Source organism: Scyliorhinus canicula, chromosome 13 (assembly GCF_902713615.1).
Source record: "Scyliorhinus canicula chromosome 13, sScyCan1.1, whole genome shotgun sequence".
In the NCBI taxonomy this organism is placed as follows: Eukaryota; Metazoa; Chordata; class Chondrichthyes; order Carcharhiniformes; family Scyliorhinidae; genus Scyliorhinus; species Scyliorhinus canicula.
Window position 1 is genome coordinate 151,378,319 of NC_052158.1, and position 25,607 is coordinate 151,403,925.

The 25,607-nt window shown below is 47.0% G+C and overlaps 1 protein-coding gene across 3 annotated transcripts in view; it reads left to right on the plus strand.

Moving 5' to 3' along the window:
• LOC119976792 (neprilysin-like) overlaps nucleotides 1–19,636 on the plus strand; it is a 235,698-nt gene extending 216,062 nt beyond the window's left edge. For 2 of the 3 annotated variants that reach the window (XM_038817578.1, XM_038817580.1), the window contains exons 18-23: nucleotides 569–688; nucleotides 780–913; nucleotides 5,965–6,030; nucleotides 9,003–9,098; nucleotides 13,926–14,002; nucleotides 18,543–18,642. In XM_038817578.1, the coding sequence (XP_038673506.1) occupies nucleotides 569–688; nucleotides 780–913; nucleotides 5,965–6,030; nucleotides 9,003–9,098; nucleotides 13,926–14,002; nucleotides 18,543–18,642 (593 nt within the window). Of the gene's footprint in view, nucleotides 1–568; nucleotides 689–779; nucleotides 914–5,964; nucleotides 6,031–9,002; nucleotides 9,099–13,925; nucleotides 14,003–18,542 lie in introns of all 3 variants that reach the window. The other variant, XM_038817579.1, reaches the window with a different exon arrangement.
• The last annotated feature ends 5,971 nt before the right edge of the window (nucleotides 19,637–25,607 follow it).

Genomic DNA, 25,607 nt, shown 5'->3' on the forward strand with positions numbered 1-25,607 from the left:
GATATAGCGACTTTCTTATATTCCTGACTCCATTTGGGACCCAGCCTCAGTGTATAAATCTTTGCAAGTACGTTATTAAATTGTTTCATAAACATGAATGGTATATATCGGGTCACCCCTCAGCCTTTGCCATAATGAATATTATTTTATAATCCATCGCAAAATCATTTCAGATAAATTAATTAGCTTTGGTCGTGGTGTTAGTCATAGCTCAGTAGGTAACACTCAGCCCAACTTCAGAGACTTGAACATGCAACCCAAGTTGTGACTTTGGTGCAGTACTGAGGGGGTGCTACACTTGCTGGAGGTGTCGCCTTTCACAGGAGATGTCACACCAACGTCCCACCTGCCTTTTCAAGCAGCTGTAAAATCCCCTGGGACACTATCTGAAGCAAAGCAGGCATTGTTAAGTTCGAAGTAAACGTGCACAGGCCCTAGCACAAGAGAGCAGACGGCGCAAGCGGGGTTTTTGCAGGTCACAATGGCTGGTTTGCTCAAGAATGTTCAAGATGAGGAAATTGAAACAGCCTTTTTATTGGGCAATTAACCAAACTTTGTTTTGTGCCAGTTTTCCCAGCTGGCATCCTTCAGCCACCCTTCTTTGGAAAAGGACAGCCAAGTGCGTTGAACTTTGGTGCTATCGGCATGGTTATTGGTCACGAAATCACTCATGGATTCGATGACAATGGTAAGACTTACCAATTAATTTTAAGCAGGACAGATTGTGGGTTTACCGCCAGCTGTAGTTCTAACAGACCCCATCTGTGTACCTCATACAGGTCGTAACTTTGACAAAGAAGGAAACCTCATGGACTGGTGGACTAAACAATCAGCCAGGAACTTCAAAGACCTTTCACAATGCATAGTGAATGAGTATGGGAACTTCACATGGGATTTGGCAGGTGGACAACATGTATGTCAACAAGTTAGAAACGTCTGCTTTATCTGTTCTGATTCCCATTGGTTTCCACAGCACAGAAATAGACCATTCGAACCATCCAGTCCATACTGTACTCGTTGGACTTTACTCGTTGGACTCTACTTGTTGGAATTTAGAAGGATGTGGGGAATCTTATAGAAACATATAAAATTATGAAGGGAATAGATAGGATAGATGTGGGCAGGTTGTTTCCACTGGTGGGTGAAAGCAGAACTAGGGGACATAGCCTCAAAATAAGGGGAAGTAGGTTTAGGATTGAGCTAAGGAGTAACTTCTTCACCCAAAGGGTTGTGAATCTATGGAATTCCCTGCCCAGTGAAGCAGTTGAGGACCCTTCATTAAAGGTTTTCAAAACAAAGATAGATAGTTTTTTGAAGAATAAAGGAATAAAGGGTTCGGGCGGAAAAGTGGAGGTGAGTCCACAAAAGGTCAACCATGATCTCATTGAATGGTGGTGCAGGCCCGAACGGTGAGATGGCTGACTCCTGCTCCTAGTTCTTATGTTCTAGAATTACCTGAAGGGCTGCTATGGTCACGCAACTCTGATTTTGATACTTGGCGGTGTTGGATTCACTCATATCACCCATTATGGATGCTACACTTAGCCAGTTGAAAGACAAAGGGCGGGATTCTCTGACCCTGCCCTGGGTGGGAGAATTGCAGGGGGTCGGCGTGAATCCCGCCCCCGCCGTCCTCCTAATCCTCCCGCCGCCCCAAAAACCGGCCCGGCGTGAGTTGCGCCGCCCGCCTCAGAGAATGGCGGGGTCCGACGCGACTCAATGGACGCCGGGCTGCCTGAAATCTCCGGCCTGCGATGGGCCGAAGTCCCGCCGGCATAAATTAGAGTAGGTGCCTTACCGGCGGGACCTGGCGGCAAGGGCAGGCTCCGGGATTCTTGGGGGGGCGCGGGGGGATCTGGCTCCGGGAGGTGGCCTGGCCCACGATCAGGGCCCACCGCTCCATGGGCGGGCCTGTGCCGTGGGGGGCATTCAATCCTTCCGCACCGGAGGCCGTGGTCCTCCGCCATTCCCAGTGCGGAAGGGAATCCCTCTGCGCATGCGTGGGGATGATGCCAGCACAAGCTCGCGCTCCCGGGCATGCGCCAACTCGCGTCGGCCGGCGGAGGCCCTTTGGCGCCGGTTGGCGTGGCGCCAAGCCCCTTTCCCGCCGGCCGGCTGGTCACCAATCACTCCGGGGCGGGCCTAGCCCCTGAAGGTGCAGAAGATTCCGCACCTTTGGGACGGCCCGATGCCAGAGTGGTTCACGCCACTCCGTCTCGCCGGGACCCCCCGCCCAGCCGGGTAGGGGTGAATCCCGCCCAAAGCTGATTTTACCAACAGAATACTGTCTGCTCACTTGTTCCGGAAAACAAGATTTCTCCCCTTCCCAAGTCCTGGTCAAATTATCTCCTGACACTCGCCTTCCAATGCTGGTGCGCATGACCCACTTTACTGAGCTACTGGCGAGCAGTTAGCAACTTAGGAAGTGTGTCTGAGCATGGAAATGTAGTTGTTGAAGCAAAGCTCTTTGCAAGTGGCTAAATAAATATACAAAACTTGGAAATGCAAACCAGACATTTGGTGCGACCAATCCACCAGCAATTATCCTCCATGATTAACTTAACTACCTTGTCCCTAAACCTTTTCAACCACTTCCCCTTCATCCTCCCACCCAGCCTAATCCCAAATGTTGACATAAATCAAGCATTTCCTGCAGAGCCTGAACCTCACTGGAAGTATGGTTGAACAGACAGCTAGGTGCAAATTCCTGACTGTAGTTTTCTGGCTCAGCCATCAGTCCAGGACGTGGAGTGTACAAATGTCAATTTCCTGTGTTAGAAGACCTGAATCAGGATGAAAAAAAAAATCACTTTAGGCAAATGTCCGTAAGTAATTTGGAGATGGCCTTGATCTGAGCAATCGGCACTCCTGAAACCAGCAAAGGCATAATTAATGCATTAAAATGAGAGTCCTAAGGTCTGGTTAGAACACAATCACAAATGTTATTGTTGGTCGATGCTGCCACCACTAATTTCTCAAATCATGGGCAGTAGAGCTTGGGACGGAATCATTTGTGATACTACTGAAATGGACTGGGAATCACAGTAAGGTAAAGCAGGACTGACATTTAACATTTTCTTCATTGATTTTGGAGCCCATTTCGTATCTTTGAGTTCAACTCTTTGGTATGTGTCCAAATTTCATGGTTTTTTAATGCACCCTGACCCGTCCCTCTACCCCTGATCTGTTCAGCCTTTCCTTTTGAAGTTGCGATTGCAGATTCACTTCTATCTTTGCCTTATCGGAATTCCTGCCTTCCCAAAACCTGCTGGCAAAAAATATTTCCCCACTACATGATCCCAGGTTCGATTCCCGGCTGGGTCACTGTCTGTGCGGAGTCTGCACGTCCTCCCCGTGTGTGCATGGGTTTCCTCCGGGTGCTCCGGTTTCCTCCCACTGTCCAAAGATGTGTGGGTTAGGTGGATTGGCCATGCTAAATTGCCCGTAGTGTCCTAATAGTAAGGTTAAGGGGGGGAGTTGTTGGGTTACGGGTATAGGGTGGATACGTGGGTTTGAGTAGGGTGATCATGGCTCGGCACAACATTGAGGGCCGAAGGGCCTGTTCTGTGGTGTACTGTTCTATGTTCTATGATTGTGCTTTATGTCTATCCTGGAGAGGTGGCCAGCCTTGCCACTTCACTTATAGTAGTCCCCGACATTTTTCACGCCCTCCCACTATTCTCCCCATCCCACGCCCGCCCCACGACAGAAATCGCTGCTCGCCGTTTTTTACGGCGAACAGCGATTCTCCCCAGGCCGATGGGCCGAATGCCCAGGCCTTTACGACCGTTTTTACGGCAGCAAACACACCTGCTTGCTGCCGTCGTAAAAACAGCCGCAACATGCCCGTTCTGGGCATCCAGGGCCCCGATTGGCACGGCAGTACCACGGCCGTGCCAAGGGGGGCATGGGCCCGGGATCAGTGCCCACCGATCGCGGGCAGTGTGTCCGTAACGGACGCACTCTTTCTCCCTCCGCCGCCCTGCAGGATCAGTCCGCGGGGCGGCCGAGGGAGATGACGGCCCCGCGCATGCGCGGCTGACGTCATCGTGCGCGTCAGCCGGCGTGACGCTTGGTGCGCGGACTTAGCGATGGTCGCTAAGTCCGCGATGCCTTGCTTCACGGGGCCCCGCTGCTAGCCCCGCCCGGGGGGGAGAATCGGGTTCCGGGAGGGGGCGTGGAAGCTGCCGTGAAACACGGCCAGCTTCACGGCAGCCTTTACGATTCGCCGCATTTGCGGCACAGTGGTTAGCACTGCCGCCACACACTGCCAGGGGCCCAGGTTCAATTCCGACCTTGGGTGACTGTCTGGAGTTTGCATGTTCTCTCAGTGTCTGCGTGGGTTTCCTTCGTGTTTTCCTCCCACAGTCCAAAGATGTACAGGTCGTGTGTATTGGCCATTCAAAATTGCCCCATAGACTCCAAAGGTTAGGTGGGGTGAAGGGGTTAGGGCGGGGGTGTGGGTCTGGGTGGGGTGCTCTTTTAGAGGTTCAGTGCAGACTGGATGGGCCGAATGACCTTCTGTACTATAGGGATTCTATGATTCTATGAAACAGAATCTCACCACAACTCTGCATAGCTGTTCCCATATGAAACTCTTAATTTACTTTGCGTGCTTTTTGCTGGGAACATTTGAACAAAAAGAGGCCATTCAGTCCTTGATGTTAACTCAAATAATTATATGTTGAGCAGGAATTAGTCTAAACAAGCCTATACCTTAAAACAGGTATCTTTCAAGACAGCAGAGTCAGAGACTCTCCCAGGCATCCAGCATGAACTGGTTTATACAGTCTTGCCATGATTTCCTAATTCTTCCCTTAATTGCTGTGCTTAATTACCAATTTAAAGTATGTATCCTATCGTAGCACAACTCCATCGTTAACACTTAAGCCCTTCATGTAGATCACGGGAAATCTGAATTTTAACTCTACTTACCTGCTTCGATTGCAAAATCCTTAATTCCCTTATCTTACAAAAACTGACTAAACTCGAGTTTTAAAATTTTCAACTGGCCCTCGACCTCAGCAGCTTTCCCGGAGGCAGGTGTCAAAGTTCCCATTGCCATTTGTGTGAAATGCTTCCTGACATCGCCTCTAATTTTAATATGCCTGTGGTGGTATGGATATGAGCACTGCCATTGGTGCAGAGCACTGGCTTCCCATTGGCTCTGGCTGGTCATGTGCCTCTCGTCCGATTGGTTGGGACTAGTCATGTGACTGCTCTCCAGTTGGTCGAGAGGCAAGTAGGCCCCGTCTCCGAGGCGGGGTATAAGTACCCAGAGTTCCCGGCGGCCGGCCATTCTCTGTAGTCGACCACCGGGCTAACAACTCGCTGATTAAAGCCACAGTTCGGATCCTAAATGTGTCTTGAGTCGAATTGATGGTACATCAATGCCTGCTCGTTCTGGGGTCTCCAACACAAGAAACGGTTTCTCCCCAACCAGTCTTATTAATTGGGTCGATCATCTTCAGCAGCTCAATTAGATCACTCCTTAACCTTTCATATACAACCTCCTCTATTCAAGCTGACCTTACGGTTCAACCCTTTCAGCGTGATATGATTTCGGTAAATTCTCACTGTGGCCCTCTGAGGCCACAATATCCTTGCTGAGGTGCAGTGCCCAGAAATTACCCAGGTCTCCCCAGAACTTTATACAGCTTTAACGTAACTTCCACAAATGGTACAGGTAATGCGCCAGGTGGTTTATTCATGAACAACGCCGGTTTGAAAATGCTCTCTCCACATTGCCAGAAGCTGTGAGCCGTGCACTGCCCACTGAACCACACAGTCAACGTTCCTCCATCCACTTTGTGTTAAGGAGGCTTTCGCCAATGCAGAACAGAACCACATTACTTCAATATCCATCGAGACACGGACTCATTAACACCCCCAAGGTGAACAGTCCTGGATTCCACTGCATTTGCTAATGTGATCTGTGTTATGTTTTTGCTTATCAAATTGCAGCTGAGTGGAATTAATACACTGGGCGAGAACATTGCAGACAATGGAGGCATCAGACAAGCCTACAAGGTGAGGGAGCCTCTTTGCCTTCTGTAAACAAATACTTGTGTTTATCTTTAACATAGTGAACCCTCCCAACGCACTCCACAGGACCAAATGTCAAACACAATTTGACACCAAGCCACATAGGGAGATATGATCAAAAGCAAGGTCAAAGAAGTAGATTTTACAGAGTGTATTGAAGGAGGAGAAAAAGGGGTAAAGAGATGAAATTGAAAGTGAATTCTTTGGTTATAAATACATTTCCCCTCAAGTTACTCTGTTCAGCCTGTGTCAGTTGCTAAGCATGCAATCTGTGTCAACCTAATGTGGAAACAGGATCAGCTGTTCAATTTGTGCATTGGTATCACTTTGCAGTGATTTGGCACGTTAACAGTGCAGGCTGCTGGAACTCTGTCAAAGGCAGTAGTTAGCTGGCTGAAATATCATTCGCCGCATGACGCAGACTGAGCTGCACCACACTCGAGAGGAAAATTGCTCTCATGTCACTCTATGGGTTGGATTTAGTGCTTCCCCCACTTGTGGAAGGGGGCATGTGAAATCTATTGGGTGGCCTTCCTAATACCTGACTTACAGGGGGCAGGGCAGAGGCTGGGTGGACTATCAAACATTGTCTGTATTCACCATGAAATTGGGAGCATCTCTTCTCTCAGCAGCTGCTTTGACCGAAAATCCATGCTTAAGTCTATTGACCCCTTAAATAGCCAATGAGTGGCTAATCTTGTCCTTGTCCCCGCTGGTATTTTACGTGCAATGGGGGGGACGGGGTGGGGGTGGGTGGGGGGGTGGGGTGGGGTGGGGGGGGGGTGGTCTGTATCATGCGGAAAGCACAGCAGCTTTAGTTGCTTGGGCTTATGTCAGGATAGGAAATGGGTCGTCTTTGCGGAAATCTCCTGTCTTCGGCCTTCAAAGAACTTCACCCCTCCTCACTTCAAGGGCGGCATGGTAGCACAGTGAATAGCACTGTTGCTTCACAGCGCCAGGGTCCCAGGTTCGATTCCCACTGGGTCACTGTCTGTGCGGAGTCTGCACGTTCTCCCCATTGTCTGCGTGGGTTTCCTCCGGGTGCTCCGGTTTCCTCCCACAGTCCAAAGATGTGCAGGTTAGGTGGATTGGCCATGCTAAATTGCCCTTAGTGTCCAAAAAGGTTAAGTGGGGTTACGGGGATGGGGTGGAGGTGTGGGCTTGGGCAGGGTGCTCTTTCCAAGGGCTGGTGCAGACTCAAAGGGCCGAATGGCCTCCTTCAGCACTGTAAATTCTATGATCCCAGAAGTCCAGAAAGACGTGCTGTTAGGTGAATTGGATATTCTGAATTCTCCCTCAGTGTACCCGAACAGGCGCCGGAGTGTGGCGACTAGGGGATTTTCACAGGAATTTAATTGCAGTGCTAATGTAAGCCAACTTGTGACAATAATAAAGGTTAGAGATTCTTATGGGTCATCGTTAACCCCCTGGCCTCTTGAGCTCTTGAACCCAGACGCGCAATGTCCTCCACTTCCTTAACTGAAACCCCCAGTCCTGGATTTACCTGGGCTCCTCAATTCGGTGAGACTGCCGATAATCCCACTTCTCCTGGTGGGTACTCCTGGGACTACGGAACTACCAGCCCTTTGATTGGCCAGCAACTCTCTGAGGCAGGACTTGCTGCCAAGAATGAGGCTCAAGTCTCATCTTTAAAGCGATTAACATGGCTCCCCATATTAAAAAGAAGCAGATCAGCCTCTAAAATCAAGTGGGCCACCCTCGTTGACCACCCTCCTTCCAACCTCTTCACCCCCTCCTCCCCACTTTTAGCTGGCAGAGGGGAGCGGAAACCAAAACATCCCATAAAATCCAGCCCTATGTTTGCGATAATTAAGTGGGAATTGAACTTGTATTCCCTGTAAAATATTTACTAGACTAAATCTTTCTGAGTTAATAATGTGTTAATGACACAAGCTGCGATTCCATGTGCAAATCTGCCAGCAACTTCAGGGGATTAAGTAATATGTTGAACCCTGCAAATCTCCAGGATTTCCTGAGCGATCTGCACTGTTCGGCTGTTTGCTTTGCACAAACCGCTTCTCATCCTTTGCCTTCCCGTTATCTTCAAGAACATGTTGGGTTAGCGCATTAATTACCCATTAAACCTTCTACAGAAATTTGAGACTTGCAACTAATCATGTCAGCAGCCTTTTAACAACGTGATTAGCACCAAGATTGGCAGGCTCTCTGTCCACTTCTGTGACCTTGCCAGTTTCTTCGCCCACTAATGGGCAACTTGCCACTTCGCCCACTTCCTTGACATGTAAACATTGAAGCAAATGGTTTGGCAGGGAGCACGTTGCCGGAAACTGGGCCCACAGCAACTCCCCCCCCCCCCCCCCCCCCCCCCCCCCCTCCCCCCATTCAAATGAAAGGACAGCAAGATAGAATTGGCTGAATATCTCCTCACTTTGTTTAGAAATGCATGGTGAGGAGAGGAAATATTTTGCTCTGTCGATAGGCAGCTGAGAGAGAAAAAGATAAGTTAGTGCTTCAGGTGCCCTGTGGGAGGGACAACCCTGAGCATTTGATCTATCTCTTCACAGCTCTAGGGTCCGGGGTTCGATTCTCGGCTTGGGTCACTGTTTGTGCGGAGTCTGCACCTTCTCCCCGTTTCTGCGTGGGTTTCCTCCGGGTGCTCCGGTTTCCTCCCACAGTCCAAAGATGTGCAGGTTAGGTGGATTGGCCATGATAAATTGCCCTTAGTGTCCAAAAAGGTTGGGTGAGGTTACTGGGTTACGGGGATAGGGTGGAGGCGTGGGGATAGGTAGAGTGCTCTTTCCAAGGGCCGGTGCAGATTCAATGGGCCGAATGGCCTCCTTCTGCAGTGTAAATTCTATGATTCTCCCTCTCTGCCTCTTCTCTCTTCCTTTCAGGCACACTCGCCCTGTGCATTTTCAGCATTCCCGATCTGTGTCGTAGTTTCTAATCTGTCACCTTGAATTTACGTTTTGCAGGCTTACCAATTGCACGTGAAGAAAAGTGGGAAGGATGGCCTGCTGCCTGGTGTCAATCTGAACCACAATCAACTCTTCTTCCTGAACTTCGCACAGGTGGGGCCAACTGGTTACTGCTGAATTTTGTTTTGCATTGAAATTGTGCCAATAAAAAATATAACATCAGTGGTGCCAATAAGCAGTACCCGTGCCAGGATGCCAGCTACAAGCATAAAGGCAGCATGGTAGCACAGTGGTTAGCACTATGGCTTCACAGCGCCAGGGTCCCAGGTTTGATTCCCCGCTGGGTCACTGTCTGTGCGGAGTCTGCACGTTCTCCCCGTGTCTGCGTGGGTTTCCTCTGTGTGCTTCCTTTTCGTCCCGAAAGACGTGCTATTAGGTAATTTGGACATTCTGAATTCTCCCTCTGTGTACCCGAACGGGTGCCGGAATGTGGTGAATAGGGGCTTTTCACAGTAACCTCATTGCAATGTAATGTAAGCCTACTTGTGACAATAAAGATTATTATTGTTATATGATGTGTCTGCCCTTTTTACCAGTCTGTCCATGCCGCTCCTTGAAGTCTGCTATTTCTGTGTTTCCAAGTCTCATATTTTCTGCAAACTTTGATATTATGTCCTGTAATGAAACCCAAATCCAGGTTACTGATACGTATCAAAAAGAGCAGCTCTCCTAATCCTCAACCCTGTAGATCACCATTGCATACGTCTCTCTAGCCAGAAAAACAACTGTTGTCTTAAAGGTTGTAACTTCTTGACGACCACAGGCAGTTGCTGAAGACTCCTAAGTGAACCAGTCAATACAGGCAAGTGATTAAAAAGGGCTCCCTTGGGAAGATTTAGGCCCTTTACCTACATAGAATTTACAGTGCAGAAGGAGGCCATTTGGCCCATCGAGTCTGCACCGGCCCTTGGAAAGAGCACCCTACCTAAGGCCACACCTCCGCCCTATCCCCGCAACCCAGCAACACGCCCAACCCAACCTTTTTTTTTGGACACTAAGGCAATTTAGCATGGCTAATCCACCTAACCTGCACGTCTTTGGACTGTGGGAGGAAACCGGAGCACCCGGAGGAAACCCCCGCAGACACGGGGAGAACGTGCAGACTCCGCACATACTTACCGACCAACCTGTCCAGACCTTTAATCTACCTGTTTTAGGCAATGAACTAGCACTGGGATTAACATGTGTGCAGATTGTGCAGTGACCATTCCATTGCTAAATTGTATTTTTGGCACATATTTTGTGTCTATTTTATTCACTTATGAGACTTAATTCCTTCAAAGTGCTTTTCAGAATTTACTGGATAACTTAATCCAGCACAAGCACACTATGAAGAACTGCAAGAGGGATTTTCCAGCTCTTCCCTCTAGCGGGATCTCCCTGCCCTGCCGAAGTTGATCCCTGGACAGACAAGCCTTGAAAGATGCTGTCGAGTTCAGCAGGACTGTAAGATCCCACCGGCAGCCAATGGCAAGTGGGAGAAATGGAAAAACCTGCCATGGAGGGGGGAGAAAGATTCCGGGCTAGGTTTCTCATCTGATCATCTTTGGGATTCATGCCCTCTGGCTAAAAACCGTCACATCACTGATATGTGCAGTGCTGGATTGAGTGCGGTGAGGAGGAAAGGTTAGAATTAGAATCAGCAGTAAAGCTCCCCTGGCCAGATAGCTTACCACTATTTGCACTTGAAGCCTGCCCTCTGAACATGGCACAAAAGAGGCCTTGCAGAGCGATGCTGCATCGCAGCTCAGATTGCTCAGGAGAAGATGGAACCATTCTTTTCACTTAATTCTTGGAATGTGAGAGTCACCACCAAGGCCCACATTTATTGTTCATCCCTAATTTCCCTGAAAAGGTGAAGGTTGGGCTTTCTTGCATCATTGCATTCCCAGTAGTGAAGTTATTTAGGTAGGGATTTCTAGGATTTTGACCTTGGTAACAAAAAAGGAATGTCTAACATGCTTGTTATAAACCACACAGGGTGGGAATGATTCACTGCCCATGGACCTTGCAGAATACAAACTCCCCCAATAAGGGGTAAGGGGACCTCTAACAATGTCTGGCTTTGTATAAATAGAGTTGGCCAGTAAAGCACCGATAAGTGCAGACCTAGTAGGGAATGACTGGAGCTGAATATAATAGTAGTTGTGACAAAATTAAGTTTTGTTTCCCCAAACTCGGCACAGGCTATTTTATTTCATGGGATTTACTGTGCAGAAGGAGGCCATTCAGCCCATCGAGTCTACACCAGCCCTTGAAAGAGCACCCTACATAAGCCCACATCTCCACCCTATCCCCGCAACCCAGCAACCCCAACTAACGTTTGGATACTCCGGGGCAATTGAGCATGACCAATCCACCGAAACCGCACATCTTTGGACTGTGGGAGGAAACCGGAGGAAACCCACGCAGACACTGGGAGAACGTGCAGACTCCGCACAGACAGTGACCCAAATCGGGAATCGAACCCGGAACCCTGGCGCCGTGTTGCAACAGTGCTAACCACTGTGCCGCTGTGCCGCCCATAAAAATGCCCAATTGAGGTTGACCAGTGGCTGCAAATCTGGGGCAAAAATAATGTCAACTGCTCTCATTTTTCTCAAGGATAATAGCTCATGTAACTCTGTTGGATACACAGACATTTACTTTTCCTCATGGCTAGCTTTGCAATAGCATCACAATTAGATTGAACAGCAATATTTGTTTAATCCTCTCACTCCCCCCCCCCCCCCCCCCCCCCCCCCCCCCCCCCCCCCCCCCCCCCCCGCAGTAACCCGATGACTGGGATGTGAGGACTCCGCTGTGTAATTATTTTAATGTTAGTTGGGAAACGACATTTGAAAAATTTGCACCCAGCGTTTCCAAATCCATTTCATATTTTAACCCAAACTTTTAAATCCTGTGTGAAAATTCATGTCGGGATTTAAAACATCTTCTTTGTCCTCTGGAACGTCAATATAAATACTGGAACAGATTTTATTAATAGCTCTCACAGCTGGCACTTCTCACCAAGATGCAGAACTAATTTTTAATCACTATTCATTAGCTTTCAAGAGATCTGCAGACATGCAATTAAGGAGCCAATGGTTCTTTATTTCCATATTAAGAAGCCCATAATAAGAGCAGGTCTCGCTGTGCAGGGCACCATCAAGGTTGAAATGAGTAAGAGAAAACCCGAGGGTGAGGGGAGGAGATCTATTCTGCGCAGCAGAGTTCTGTGGCGTCACATACACCACCTGAAAACAGATTCAATACTAATTGTTCAAAGGGAATTCAATAATATTTGAAAAATAATTTGTAGTGCTCTGGGGAATAAGAAGAAAGGCGTGAGATTAATTCAATAGCTCTTGTGAAGAACCAGCACCCGCACAACAGACTAAGTGGCCTCCTAATGCTATCAGAAGATATCATCATGACATAATTATTGGATCACAACAACAGCAGTTTATATTTATATAACACATTTAACATACTGTCCCAGTTATTCCGATCTCCGGATGGATGTATCCCGGACGTAACCCTACTGGCGTAACCCCTTTGGAAGTCCTAATGCGAGGACGCCGCAGGGAATTGCCCACCTAGCATTTGACAAAGAATTTGCACAAGTGGTCAGCACTGCTGCCGCACAGCACCAGGGATCAGGGCTCAATTCCAGCCTTGGGTGACTGTCTGTGTGGAGTCCGCACTTTCTCCCCGTGTCTGCGTGGGTTTCCTCCGGGTGCTCCGGTTTCTTCCCAAAGTCTAAAGACGCGCAGGTTGGGTGGACTGGCCATGCTAAATTGTCCCTTAGTTTCCAGGGATGTGTGCGTTAGGTTACAGGGATAGGCGGGGTGGACGGGGGAGTGGACATGGCCAGTGTGCTCTTTTGGAGGGCCGTGCAGACTTGATGGGCCGAATGGCCTTCTTCTGCACTGTAGGAATTCCATGATTCCATGATAATCATCTGTCCCATAGATGTTTGAGCAGACCTTTTAAAATGTGGTGCTAATGCACTATTGACATCTAGTTGTACAATATGGATATTGCAAGAGTCTTTTTAAATGATTCTTAGGATGTGGGTGTCACTGACAAGAGTGGCATTCACTAACCACGCAAAAGCCGTGGTGGGCCTTCTTCTTGACATGTTTTGATGCAACTGAGTGGTCAGCCAAAACACTTCAGAGGGCAGTTAAGAGTCAGCGACGCTGGTGTGGAGCTGGAGTTATAGCATGCTTCCTTCTTTAGAGCACATTGATAACCTTGTTAGGTTTTTAAGACAATTCAGCAGCTTCCTGGGCAACGTTACCGACATTATGAAAGGGTAGGATTCAATGGGTAGCTTTTTCCAAGAACCAGCATAAAATCAAATGGCCATCCTCAGTTTTGTACGGTTTTTCATAGAATTATTTCATAGAATTTGCAGTGCAGAAGGAGGCCATTTGGCCCATCGAGTCTGCACTGGCTCTTGGAAACAGCACCCTACCCAAGCCCACACCCCCACCCTATCCCCATAACCCAGTACCCCACCCAACACTAAGGGCAATTTTGGTCACTAAGGGAAATTTAGCATGCCCAATCCACCTAACCTGCACATCTTTGGACTGTGGGAGGAGACCGGAGCCCCCGGAGGAAACCCACGCACACACTGGGAGAACGTGCAGATTGCACACAGACAGTGACCCAAGCCGGGAATCGAACCTAGGACCCTGGAGCTGTGAATCAATTCTACTAACCACTATGCTACCGTGCTACCATTCTGTGTGCTATGATTTAGGGAGTGAGAAGTCTCTGCACAAATAGAATTGAATCGACTGGCCTTTATCCAAGCTCACGTGCCACAATTTGAACAGTCTAACATGTTGCGTAGAAATTGTGATGTAGTTGCCAGTAAAGTAATTACAGAGATCTGAGTAATAATGACTGTAATCATTGCTTTGCCAGGTGTGGTGTGGAATTTACAGGCCGGAGTATGCTGTTAACTCCATTAAGACCGATGTGCACAGCCCAGGCAAATTCAGGTGAGGGTTCGGACTCTGTTACAAGTCTGATTTGATTTGTAAGTTTTCTTCATTTTATGAAAGACAACTACAGACTATTCCAACTCTGCTCACCTCCCTTCTTCCACCCTCCATAACCATGAACTTATTCAAAACTATGCGCAGAGTGACACAGCGGGCAGGAATAATGATGAGGACGCACAAATCCCAAAGCTGACTGTTCCCACTGTGTCATTCGACACATGGCTGAAAACAAATGAAGGGGTGGGTCACACGATATCATGCCGGCAACTTTGACTTTAAAAGTACCCTCCCCCACAGAACATGCAACTCCCCCAAAGAACACCTCTTCCCCCTGCCTCCCCCACCATAGAGCCCCTGCCCATGAAAAGCAACCCACACAACACCCCCCTGGCGATGCCCCTTGGCACTGCCCCATGGGAGGCCTGTTGTATTTCATGTCAGCACAAATGGACAATATAATGAGGGCGTGGGGGCGGGGTTGATTATCAGGCATAAAAACCCAATAATGACATTTAAATGTATTCAAATGGGGATCCCAATGTTCAATATTGGAATTCCCATTCTGTCACCGATGGGGGAGGGCAGCGATAATCGCCATGGAAATCCACGCGGCTGTAAACCGAGTTTGGGGATTCCTGTGAGATTTCCCGCTCCTGCCGCTGATCATGCCTCCCGATAACGAGAATGGAAATATCCCCCTCGCCCACCCCGCGTATATTGTCCTGTCTGAACTCACACCAAGAACGTTCAACATACACCTCTGTCCTCAATAACCTTCATTGGTTCCCAGTCGCCCAACGCCTAAATCAACCCATGGCCTTACCCCTCTCTAGCTTGATGACCTCCTCGTGACCTACAACCCTCTGACACCATTGGATGCCTCTACTTCTCGCCTCTTGTGCATCCCCAGTTTCCTTGACCTTTTTATGGCGAATATGACCCCAGCTGTCCAGACCCTAAGCTCTGGAATTCCCTCCCTAAACCTCTCCGCCTCTCTACTCCTCATTTTTCACAGCTACCAATTTTCTATAAGCCAGTGTTCCACAACCAATGTAAACCAATTTAGGAATATAGAGACCATGGGAGGCCATTCAGGCATTCAACTGTTTGGAGTCGCACCTAGCCCAAAGGGTGGCTTTTGGAGGCCAAACATCTCAGCCGCAGAGAGTTGCTGTAGAAGTTCCTCGGGATAGAGTTTGAGATCCCACCATTTTCAGCTGTTTCATCAAAGACTTCCCCACATCATGAGGTCAGAAGTGTGGCTGTTCGTTGATGATTGCACAATGTGCAGAACCATTCGCTACTCAATTTTTCCTAACCCCAGCTGATGTGCTTGTCGTACCAGGGAGGGCACGTAAAATGGGGTGAGCACCCAACCCGCCCATCCCCCCAAGTTCCCCCCAATATAGGGCGCAGATTGATGCTGAAATAGGTAACTTATTCAAATGAATAATCACAGAATTTACAATGCAGAAGGAGGCCATTCGGCCCATCGAGTCTGTACCGGCACTTGGAAAGAGCACCCTATTTAGGTCCCATGCCTCCAACCTATCCCCTTTATCCCCGTAACCCAACCTAACCTTTTTGGACACTAAGGGTAATTTAGAATGGCCAGTCCACCTAACCTGCACATCTTTGGACTGTGAGAGGAAACCGGAGCACCCGAGGAAACCCACACACACGGGGAGAACGTACAGACTCCACACAGACAGTGACCCAAGCCGTGAATCAAACCTGGGACCCCGGTGCTTTTAAGCTACAGTGATAACCACTATGCTACCATGCTGCCCAAATCAAGGGTCAATTAGGTTTGTTATCAAGACAATTGACCCTGATAATACGTTGCCCAGACCATAAAACATTTAGGTGGGAAGGGGAAGCCTGTTATTTAAATATTTAAAGAGGGCAAAGGGGGGAGGCTCTTTGGGGGCAGATGACGGACAACCCCTTCGATCAAACTCTCCCTTCCAACCCGCTCCCTCCCTTCCAACCCGCTCCCTCCCTTAAACCCAAGCTTCCCCCACCCTTCTACCTAGCCTACCCAAACTGTCGTAGCCAAAGACCCTGGGCTTCTTTTTCTTCTGCAGTCCCTGGGGTGGCAACTCATCACTTCCTGATACTGCTTGGATGGACAAAGCTGCCGGCCAATCAGACAGGCCAGCAGCTCCAGAGGGCGGGGCTCCCACCCCTCAGCCCTCATTCATCTGCCCCACAGAAGTTTATGGAATTCTATGGCAGGTTTTTCACCTCCTGACTCCTCAAAGCCTGTCCACAAGGTACAGATCAGGAGTGTGATGAAATACCCGACACATACCTGAATGATGGCAGCTGCAAAAACACTCAAGAAGCTCAACATAATCCAGGACAGATCAGACTGTTTGATTGGCACCCCAACCAGCACGTTAAGCGTTCACCTCCTCTCTGACACCGATGCATAATGGCAGCAGGATGTACCATCTGCAAGATGCACTGCAGTAACTCCCCAAGGCTCTTTAGATAGCACCCTCCAAATTCTCAACCACTACCATTTAAAAGGACAAGGGCAGCAGAACCATGCGAACAGCACCGCCTGAAAATTCCCCCCCAATCCACACACTGACTTGGAAAAATATTGTCGTTCTTTCTCTGCTGCTGGATCAGAATCCTGGAACTTCCTCCTTATCAGCACTGATGGTGTACTTGCACCACATGGACTGCAGAGGTTCAAGAATAATCTTTATTAGTGTCACAAGTAGGTTTACATTAACACTGCAATGAAGTTACTGTGAAAATCTCCCAGTCGCCACATTCCGCCGCCTATTCAGATGCACAGAGAAATCAGAATGTCCAATTCACCTAACAAGCGCGTCTTTCTGGACTTGTGGGAGGAAACAGGAGCACCCCGAGGAAACCAGCGCTGACACGGGGAGAATGTGCAGCCTCTGCACAGACTGTGACCCAAGCCAGGAATTGACCTGGGACCCTGGCACTGTAAAGCAACAGTGGTAACCTTTGTGCTACCGTGCCACCCATTACAAGGCAGCTCACCAGGGTAGCATGGTGGCATAGTGGTTAGCACAGTTGCTTCACAGCTCCAAGGTCTCGGGTTTGATTCCCGGCTTGGGTCACTCTCCGTGCGGAATCTGCGCGTTCTCCCTGTGTCTGCGTGGGTTTCCTCCGGGTGCTCCGGTTTCTTCCCACAGTCCAAAGATGTGCAGGCTAGGTGGATGGGCTATGCTAAATTGTCCTTAGTGAGGACAATTAGATGGGGTTACTGGGTTACAGGAGATAGGTTGGAAGTGTGGGCTTAAGTGGGGTGCTCTTTCCAAGGGCCGGTGCAGACACGATGGGCCGGATGGCCTCCTTGTGCACTGTAAATGATATGATATATTATATAAATGATATCTTCTTCATCTTCTCAAGGGCAATTAGGGATGGGCAACAAATGGCAGTCGTGCTTGTATCCTGTGAAAGAATAATTAAAATAATTAGATTTGTCATTGATCTGTACCTTAACCCCAAATTTTATTCAGGATAATAACCTGACATAACAAAAACATATGAATTGCAGTTTTAAAATTGTCAATTAATCGGCCAGATGTTTATGGAGAGAATGCCAGATTTCTGCTACCTTTGTATGAAGACGTGTTTCCTGATATTACCCCTGAACAGTCTGTCTCTATTATGCCGGTTATACCGTCTGCCCCCTGTGTGTTCTGAAGCCTCCCACCATTGGAAATATTTATCCCTATCTATCATATAAAATCCTTTAATAATCTTAAATACTTCAATTCAGTCAGCCCTGAATCTTCCATATCCAAGTGAATACAAATCTAATCTGTGCAAACTGGCCTCATATGTTTTGAGCCGCAGTATAATTCTGGTGAATCTTCACTGCTCACGCTCCAAAGCAACATATCGTCCCTCTGCACAGGAGTGAATGCACTTTTCCAGATGGGGTCTCACCAAATCTTTTCAGCCACTCTGCGAAAAAGGCCGATATTCTTTCAGCCATTTCATTCATTTTTACGATTAAAAACAGAAAATGCGAGATAAACTCCGCAGGCCTGGCAACATCTGTGGGGACAGCAACAGAGTTAAAATTTTGAGTCCTTATGACTCCACTTCAGAACTGAAGAGAGGTACAAATGTAATGTATTGTATCATTGGAGAGGCGGGTGGAGGAGGTGAGGAAGAATAGAGGGGTCAAGGCTAGGTCGGAGCTAAGGAGAGATTGACAAAGATGTCATGGACAGAAGACAAATGGGGTGTCAATGGTAATATATTGGACTAAGGAAGTGCTGATAAAGGTGAGATAGCAGGATGTGTCAATAGGAAAGCAAAGGTCAGTGCTCAGTGAAAGCAAAGCTGAAGAAGTAGTGACAGAAGTCCCTGTGGGGGAGGGGGTGTTGGTTGCATTGGGACAAACCAAGGAAACAAAAACTAATTGATTAATTTTTGTACCTGTCCACCAGGTATAAGTGATTAAACCCCAGTCGCTGTATGATCCAAACTTACGGGATTGATTCTTGATTATTTTTTCTCTCTTATATTGCAGAGTTTTAGGATCTCTCCAGAATTTTGAAGAGTTCAGTAATGCTTTTCACTGCACAAAGAATGACTACATGAATCCCGTAAAGAAATGCCGTGTTTGGTAGCCAAACTGTTCCTGCTGTACTTAAAACTATCTAAAATGTCTTCTTCCAGGATTTGTAAGTGGATGAAACGTTGAATGGAATGAATCACTTTGTACTTAGTAATAAGGATAGATCAATGCCCATTTCTGCTGATACCTCATATCAATCAAATTACCCTAACTGCTAATATCCAACAAATCAATTGGGGAAACAAAAATCCTGTGTTGGTAAGTATCACGACTGCATCGTAAGCCTCGGCTACATTTAATGTTATGGCTTCAATGGTACGCAATCCCAGTGGAAAATGAAGAATTGCTGACGTTCAAAAGCAAATAGCTGCAGATGCTGGAAATCCGAAATAAAAACAGAAAATTCTCTAAGTGTTCAGCAGGTCTGGTAGCATCTGTGGAGAGAGAGAGAGAGACAGAGTTAATGACCGAGACCTTCCAGTCCCGGCCCCGCTGCGGTGGATCCTGCTGCGGGTGGGACTGGAAAATGCAGCGAGCCAGCCAAAAGTCCATTGACTTGTGCGGCACTGGCAATTGCCGCCGGTGAGCGGGACAGGAGGATCCCGCCGCGTTTCAAGTCGATGACCTTTCATCAGGACATTGCTTATGTTCGCTGGCTGCGCGCACCTCACATAACTAAAATCACAGACATCAAAGGAGGTTTAGGGAAGGTAACGTGATACTACCGGGCATTTTAACTGATGGTGGAATGTAAACATTAACCCAATGCCAGGCACACTTGGCAAATGGGTGGCAGAAAATGCAAAACTGACAAGCCTAAATTGATTAGAAACTCTGCCCTCCACACAGGATAAAGTGGCAATTCCAGTGCGCAATCCTTTTTAAAAAGAGAGAATGACAATTACATTAAAATGAAGGGTTAGCAGAGAATTGGTGAATGGCCTATGAAGCATAGGCTATGAAAAGAAGGAGCTCCCTGAGTTTCACGCCACTGTCAAGGGAACAGATGGTGTTCAGGTATTTGCCTGTAGTCATGTGAAAAAAAATCAGAGGGAGACATGTCGCTGATCTAGTTTTGCAGCTATTTTTAAAGCGACCTTGGGATGATGTGAATTGTAATGATATGAGTTTCTGATCAGGGATTAGGGAAAACATTCACTGGATATCTCCGGCACCCATGCTTATTAACCTCCCTTAATAGATAGAAGTTCTACAACATAAAGATGGCTTTGGTTTGTTGACAGGAATGATTTTCACAAATTGGCATTTCATAGTCTCACAGTAGTCACATGTGACTGAGAGTTTGAATATATGTTAATCTGTACAGAAAGAAAGAACCTTTTGAATCTATATATAGCACCTTTTATGATGTCAGGAAGTCCCGAAAGCACTTTAAAACACTTCAGACATGGGAAAATTGAGATTACTGATTGGGAGGTATTGCTACCAATTGTTCAGAATGGTGAACAATTGTCCCTCGAGTTGCATCACGCTTTCAATCACGACATCTTAATGATGTCGCAGGGGGCAGCAGAGAAGGAAAGAAGAGAAAGGAACATCCTGCTCTCCTGATCCCACTACCTCATAGGACATCCTGCCCCATGCCCCCAAAGATATGTTGCTCGAGAATCCACCTGCTCAGTCACATGAAGACACATGACAGGAACTTGCAATCCTGAGGAGACCTCATCCTCGAATGAAGAGACGGCCGACGCTGACTTTATGAAGTGCAGTCACTATTGGAATGTGGGGAGACGGCTATCACTCAGTGCACAGCAAGCTACCACAAACAGCAATGTGATAACGACCAGATACGTTTTTTGTGCGGTGTTGGTTAAGAGATCCATATTGACGTGGGCTCACAAATATGGGTGTTGTGAAAAGTCACAATTGAATATTGAAACAAAAAATCAGTGTTTACTGAACTAACTGTCTAATCTAAATGAGGAACAGCCATCCAACTTTAAGCAAATTGTTACTGAGGCACATTTTCCTATGTCACATTTGTGTGGTATAACGCAAATATGGGCAGCATATTAGCACATTGGTTAACCCTGTTGCGTCACAGCTCCAGGGTCCCAGGTTTGATTCCCGGCTTGGGTCACTGTCTGTGTGGAGTCTGCACATTCTCCCCGTGTCTGCGTAGGTTTCTTCCGGGTGCTCCAGTTTCCTCCCACGAGTCCCGAAAGACGTGTTGTTAGGTAATTTGGACATTCTGAATTCTCCCTCCTTGTACCTGAACAGGCGCCGGAATGTGGCGAATAGTGTTAATATAAGCCTTCTTGTGACAATAAAGATTATTATTATTATTCCTGTTATAGATCAAGGTATAAATATATTGAATATTAATCTGGATAATATTCAGGATTAATCAGCTGCACGCCTCTCCCACCTGAAGCCATCTTAAGTGGATGGAAGATCATGGCTGTTTGTACCCACACTTCCAACAACTGCCTGACATCCTGGAGATTTGTAACATCAAGATCTAGAATGTGAAAGAGTTTTATTTCACGCCTTCAGTGAGCGGTGAGAGGGGGAAAGTTTAAGGGAGATGCGAGTGGAAAGTTTTTTACGCAGAGGGTGGTGGGTGCCTGGAATGCTTTGCCAGCGGAGGTGGTAGAGGCAGGCACGATAGCATCATTTAAGATGCATCTAGACCGATATATGAATGGGCGGGGAACAGAGGGAAGTCGATCCTTGGAAAATAGATGACAGGTTTAGATAAAGGATCTGGATCGGCGCAGGCTGGGAGGGCCAAAGGGCCTGTTCCTGTGCTGTAATTTTCTTTGTTCTTTGTTCATATAGTCAGAATTTTTTTAGACTAACCTTTTCCAAACAATAATTAACATCACTAAATTCGAACGTCAACTTATTGCAGTTTTTTTGGAGAGAGCTTGCTGTGCATGAACCAGGTTCTTCTTTTCCTCCAGTGACTAAACTTCAGAACCATTTACTTGGCTGTAAAGTGCTTTCGGGTGTACTGACACCATAGCAAGGACTATAAAAATGCAAGTCTTTCTTTTCAAATCTTTTTTACGTTGTTCCCCATACCAGAAGCCTTTATCAGAAATTAAAAATGTGATGATTTTCCATGAATAGTTGCTCTGATTCAGATTTGATTTTCACGACATCAAGGATAACAGCAAGTGTAGAATCATGGGATTTGTCCAGATATTGTTGAGCAACAAACCACTTGCCTGACCTGAAGTCATCTATTCGAGGAGCCTACAAAGAAGTCTATCAGAAGACACTTCATTAATGCTAACCTTGGAACCCAAAGACCTCCAATATTTAAGCAGAACATTTGCATGTCAACCGCTGTCCGAGTGAGTGTTTATTTTACATGTAATTTGATTAACTCAAAGTACCAGCACAGGTGCCTGCTTCAACACCTGTCTGAGCTGAATCAAATAGCAATGGCCTCTCTCTGTCCCAAACCAGGCACACAGTGCTTGTTTCCAAAATCTCCTTCCTCTGCCTTTTTGAAAAGGCTGCCTTCATACATTGGAATGTTAACTAACCAGCTCAATTGTGAGGTAGAGCAGGAATTGAAAAAAAAAAATATGGACGGAAAAAAAATCAGTACCTGAACTCTCTTTTCTTTTCTAAAATGGAAAACGCACAGCACGTCAGTCAGCCTCTGTAGGAAAAAGATACGTTGAGGTTTTGAGTGAGGCTCCTCAATGCAACTGATGATATTCAGCTGAAGGATCCAAACTCAAATATTAACCGCTCTTTCAATTTCAAATGCTGACCAGATGTAGCAGTGCTTGTGTCACAGGAGATAATAACGTTTAATTCAGCGTGCTGACATAGCCAAGGTGGAACTCTGTTTTAATCAGGGTTTTTTTGTCAAAGCTGTGTGTTGTGCTGAATGCTTGTTACTGCTGTATCGCCAATTTTGTGGGATTGCGCAGTCTGGGTTTGAGGGCAGTCGTTCTAATTGGCTGCTGTTCTCTTGTACAAATGTTTTAATGTGCCGACAGCAAGAGCCTCCCTCAACTACCCAGACGCAGGGGTCTGGATTAGTATTTGAAACCAATTAACATTTGCAGGAGAACAGTTGAGATCATTATTTCTGTTTTATGATTTGATATTTACGTCAACTTTGGGAATGAGGGAAGGAAATCGTATTTCCTTCAAAATTCTCACAGGAGGCACTCCAATTGGGTACAATTTGGGCGCGCTCCCTCGCCGCTCCTTCGCCGCCCCTGGATTCCTGCTGTCGAACAATGGGCTGGGCTGCATTTCGCGCACGATTTTCCTCCCGGTGAATTGAACGCACAGGAAAACTGCAGTCAAAACAATGTGCCAGTGGCTCCCTCATCCCCTGACCGACTGGCAACCAAATTTACCACTGGAGGAGAATATTTCCTGGATTGTACCTCATCCCTGAAGATAACATTTTGTTTTTTGAATGAAAAAAACATGCTTGGGTCACCTACAGCAATGGACCCGACCGAAAGTTTATTTTATAAATTGAATCTGTCATCTAATGCTGTGTAGAAAAATAAAACCGTTTCCCCCCCCCCCCCCCCCCCCCTTTCGCAAATATCTGATGAATCATGTTTCGAGGAAACTATGGACCAGACTTTGGAGTTTTTTGTGCCATTGTTTTGCTTTGTTACCTCCGCAGCCTTGTCATATTGTGGCTTTGGCACATCTGCAAGATCTTGATACGGAGTTGAATGGAAATCAGTGTAAAGCGTAGGAATGAGAGTATTTAGTCCAATAGGCTGCACTTCGACGCTTGCTTAAAATTCTCAACCCTGTTTTCAGATCATCTCAATCTTCGTCAGTGCAACAATCTTCCTCCGCTCCAATTCGGGCCCATCGCGTATTCCAGAATTTCCTGCAGTGAGTTGAATGCCGTGCTTAGGCCCTAAGTTCTGGAATTCCAACCTAAACCTCTTCGCCTTGCTGTCCCCCTTCTTCCTCCACCTTTAAGATGCTCCTTTCGGTCACCTTGCTCACTTTGTGGTTCTGTGTCAAATTGCTTTTGTAACTTGTCTTCTCCATCGAAGGCTCAAGAATGGGCAGCAGCCAACTTTCCTTGCCATAACTAGCTGTTGTTCACACAGGGATTTCATGATTCATCATGCCAAGCTCTTTCATTATCAGGGAGTTGAAGCCGAGCCCAGCCCTGACCACCATCTGCCATGCAAGCGAGGGAGCGAGAAGGCACGCTGGCATATATTTCCATTTCTTTACAGTTTTGGCTGGAACGTGGAGGTCACACCAAGGGGGAGGGAGGGGGGCATTGTTGTCCTGTCGGGGTGCTGAGCGTTCCACCACAGAATGCAGGTTGGCACTGAGCTGTGGCCCCGGTTGTGATCTTTAAAAAACTATCTCCTTTGCATTATTCCACATCAGAGGAGAAAGGACAGATTTCACACCCTGCGTGAGCTCAAACTGCCACCCTGTTCAGTTCAACTGGACTGCACCAACATAGCTTCACGCCTCTCTGAATAAGTGGGATGGCCTTCCCATTCATTGAACTTTCCAGATTGGTCCAGTATTTCTGTGAACTCACAGATGCTCAGCTGGTTACCTGAACCGCCCACCTGGCAGCCGGGCACAGTTGACGTGGGGGAATTGACGGCAAATTACCTGATTTTGGGCATATTCCGTTCATCGTAGAATGTGGCATCGAGCTGTTTGCTGGCGTGTGATCATGTCAAATCTGATAAACACTCTGTCGTGGCAATTCAGGGTTTTCAAATAAATCTAAATGATTGGGGGGAAAGTCAAGTGGGCACGATGTCCGTCTTAAGTCTAGTCCAAAGTTCCAGTGGAAATGCGAAAAGTTGTATATTAAAGGATTTTATTGCCAATAAATAAATCAGCTGATTTACAAATAATCATTCTTTTATAGACATAATTGAAATTATTTCAAAACAAAGCATCAAATGTTACTGATTTTCGAGATTAAACATTTATGAATGGTAAATGGAAGACTAAAATGGATTCCTACTATGTAATGGATTAAATAACTGTTACTATATATGACACCAAAGATTTTCATATTTATTGTGACTGCCGGGTATCTCTACAGAGTACGTCTGGGTTTGTGTACAGTTGCCGTATGGATCATTGACCTTTTGTACTTTATGTCCATTTCCAATCATTAACATGCCCAGTTATACTGGCAGCATCAGATTGTCACTTCCCAAAACCAGAGCGTTACAAGTATTTGGCTATTACCTGTTGCACGCACAAATGTAAAAGACAAGATTAAGATATTTCACTCACACACTTAGCTTCTTCAAAGGCGCACATTGAAAAAACATGCATTGGCCAGGTAGTTTTTTTATTCTTTCAAAGGAAGTGACCATTGATGGCATTCGCCAGCATTGTTTTGCGCAGGCCTAATTACCCTCGAAAATGTGGTGGTGAGTGACCTTGAACCGCTGCAGTCCATCTGGTGTAGATACACCCACAGTGCAGATGACGATCTAGCTGTTGGACCTTAAGCTGGAAAGGGTTAAAAGTGATGCTTCAAATATACTCACGTTTGTAATCTGCCACAACTCTTTAATCCATGGACTGGTACAATTGAGGATTTTCTCTTCCTTTTTCCCAGAGCAAGGGCAGACTCTGGAGACATCCGCCATTGTTATGAGGTGGTGTACGGTAATGATCCACTCAATCTGAGCAATAGGATCCAGACCTGAATGGGATGGTGCAGTGCAGTCCCAATGTTAACCAACTGCACAAAAGATGGCCTGTGCGCTGAATCTTAGAATCACAACAGTGCAGAAGGAGGCCATTCGGCCCATTGAGTCTGCACCAATTCTCTCTGACAGAGCACCCTATCTCGGGTCAGACTCCCATCATTTCCCAGTAACCCGACCTATCCTTTTGCACACTGAAGGGACAATTTAGCATAGCCAACCCACCTAACCTGCACAGCTTTGCAAAGTGGGAAGAAACCAGAGCACCCGGAGGATACCCACGCAGACATGGGGAGAACGCGCAAACACCACACAGACAGTTACCCGAGGCCAGAATTGAACT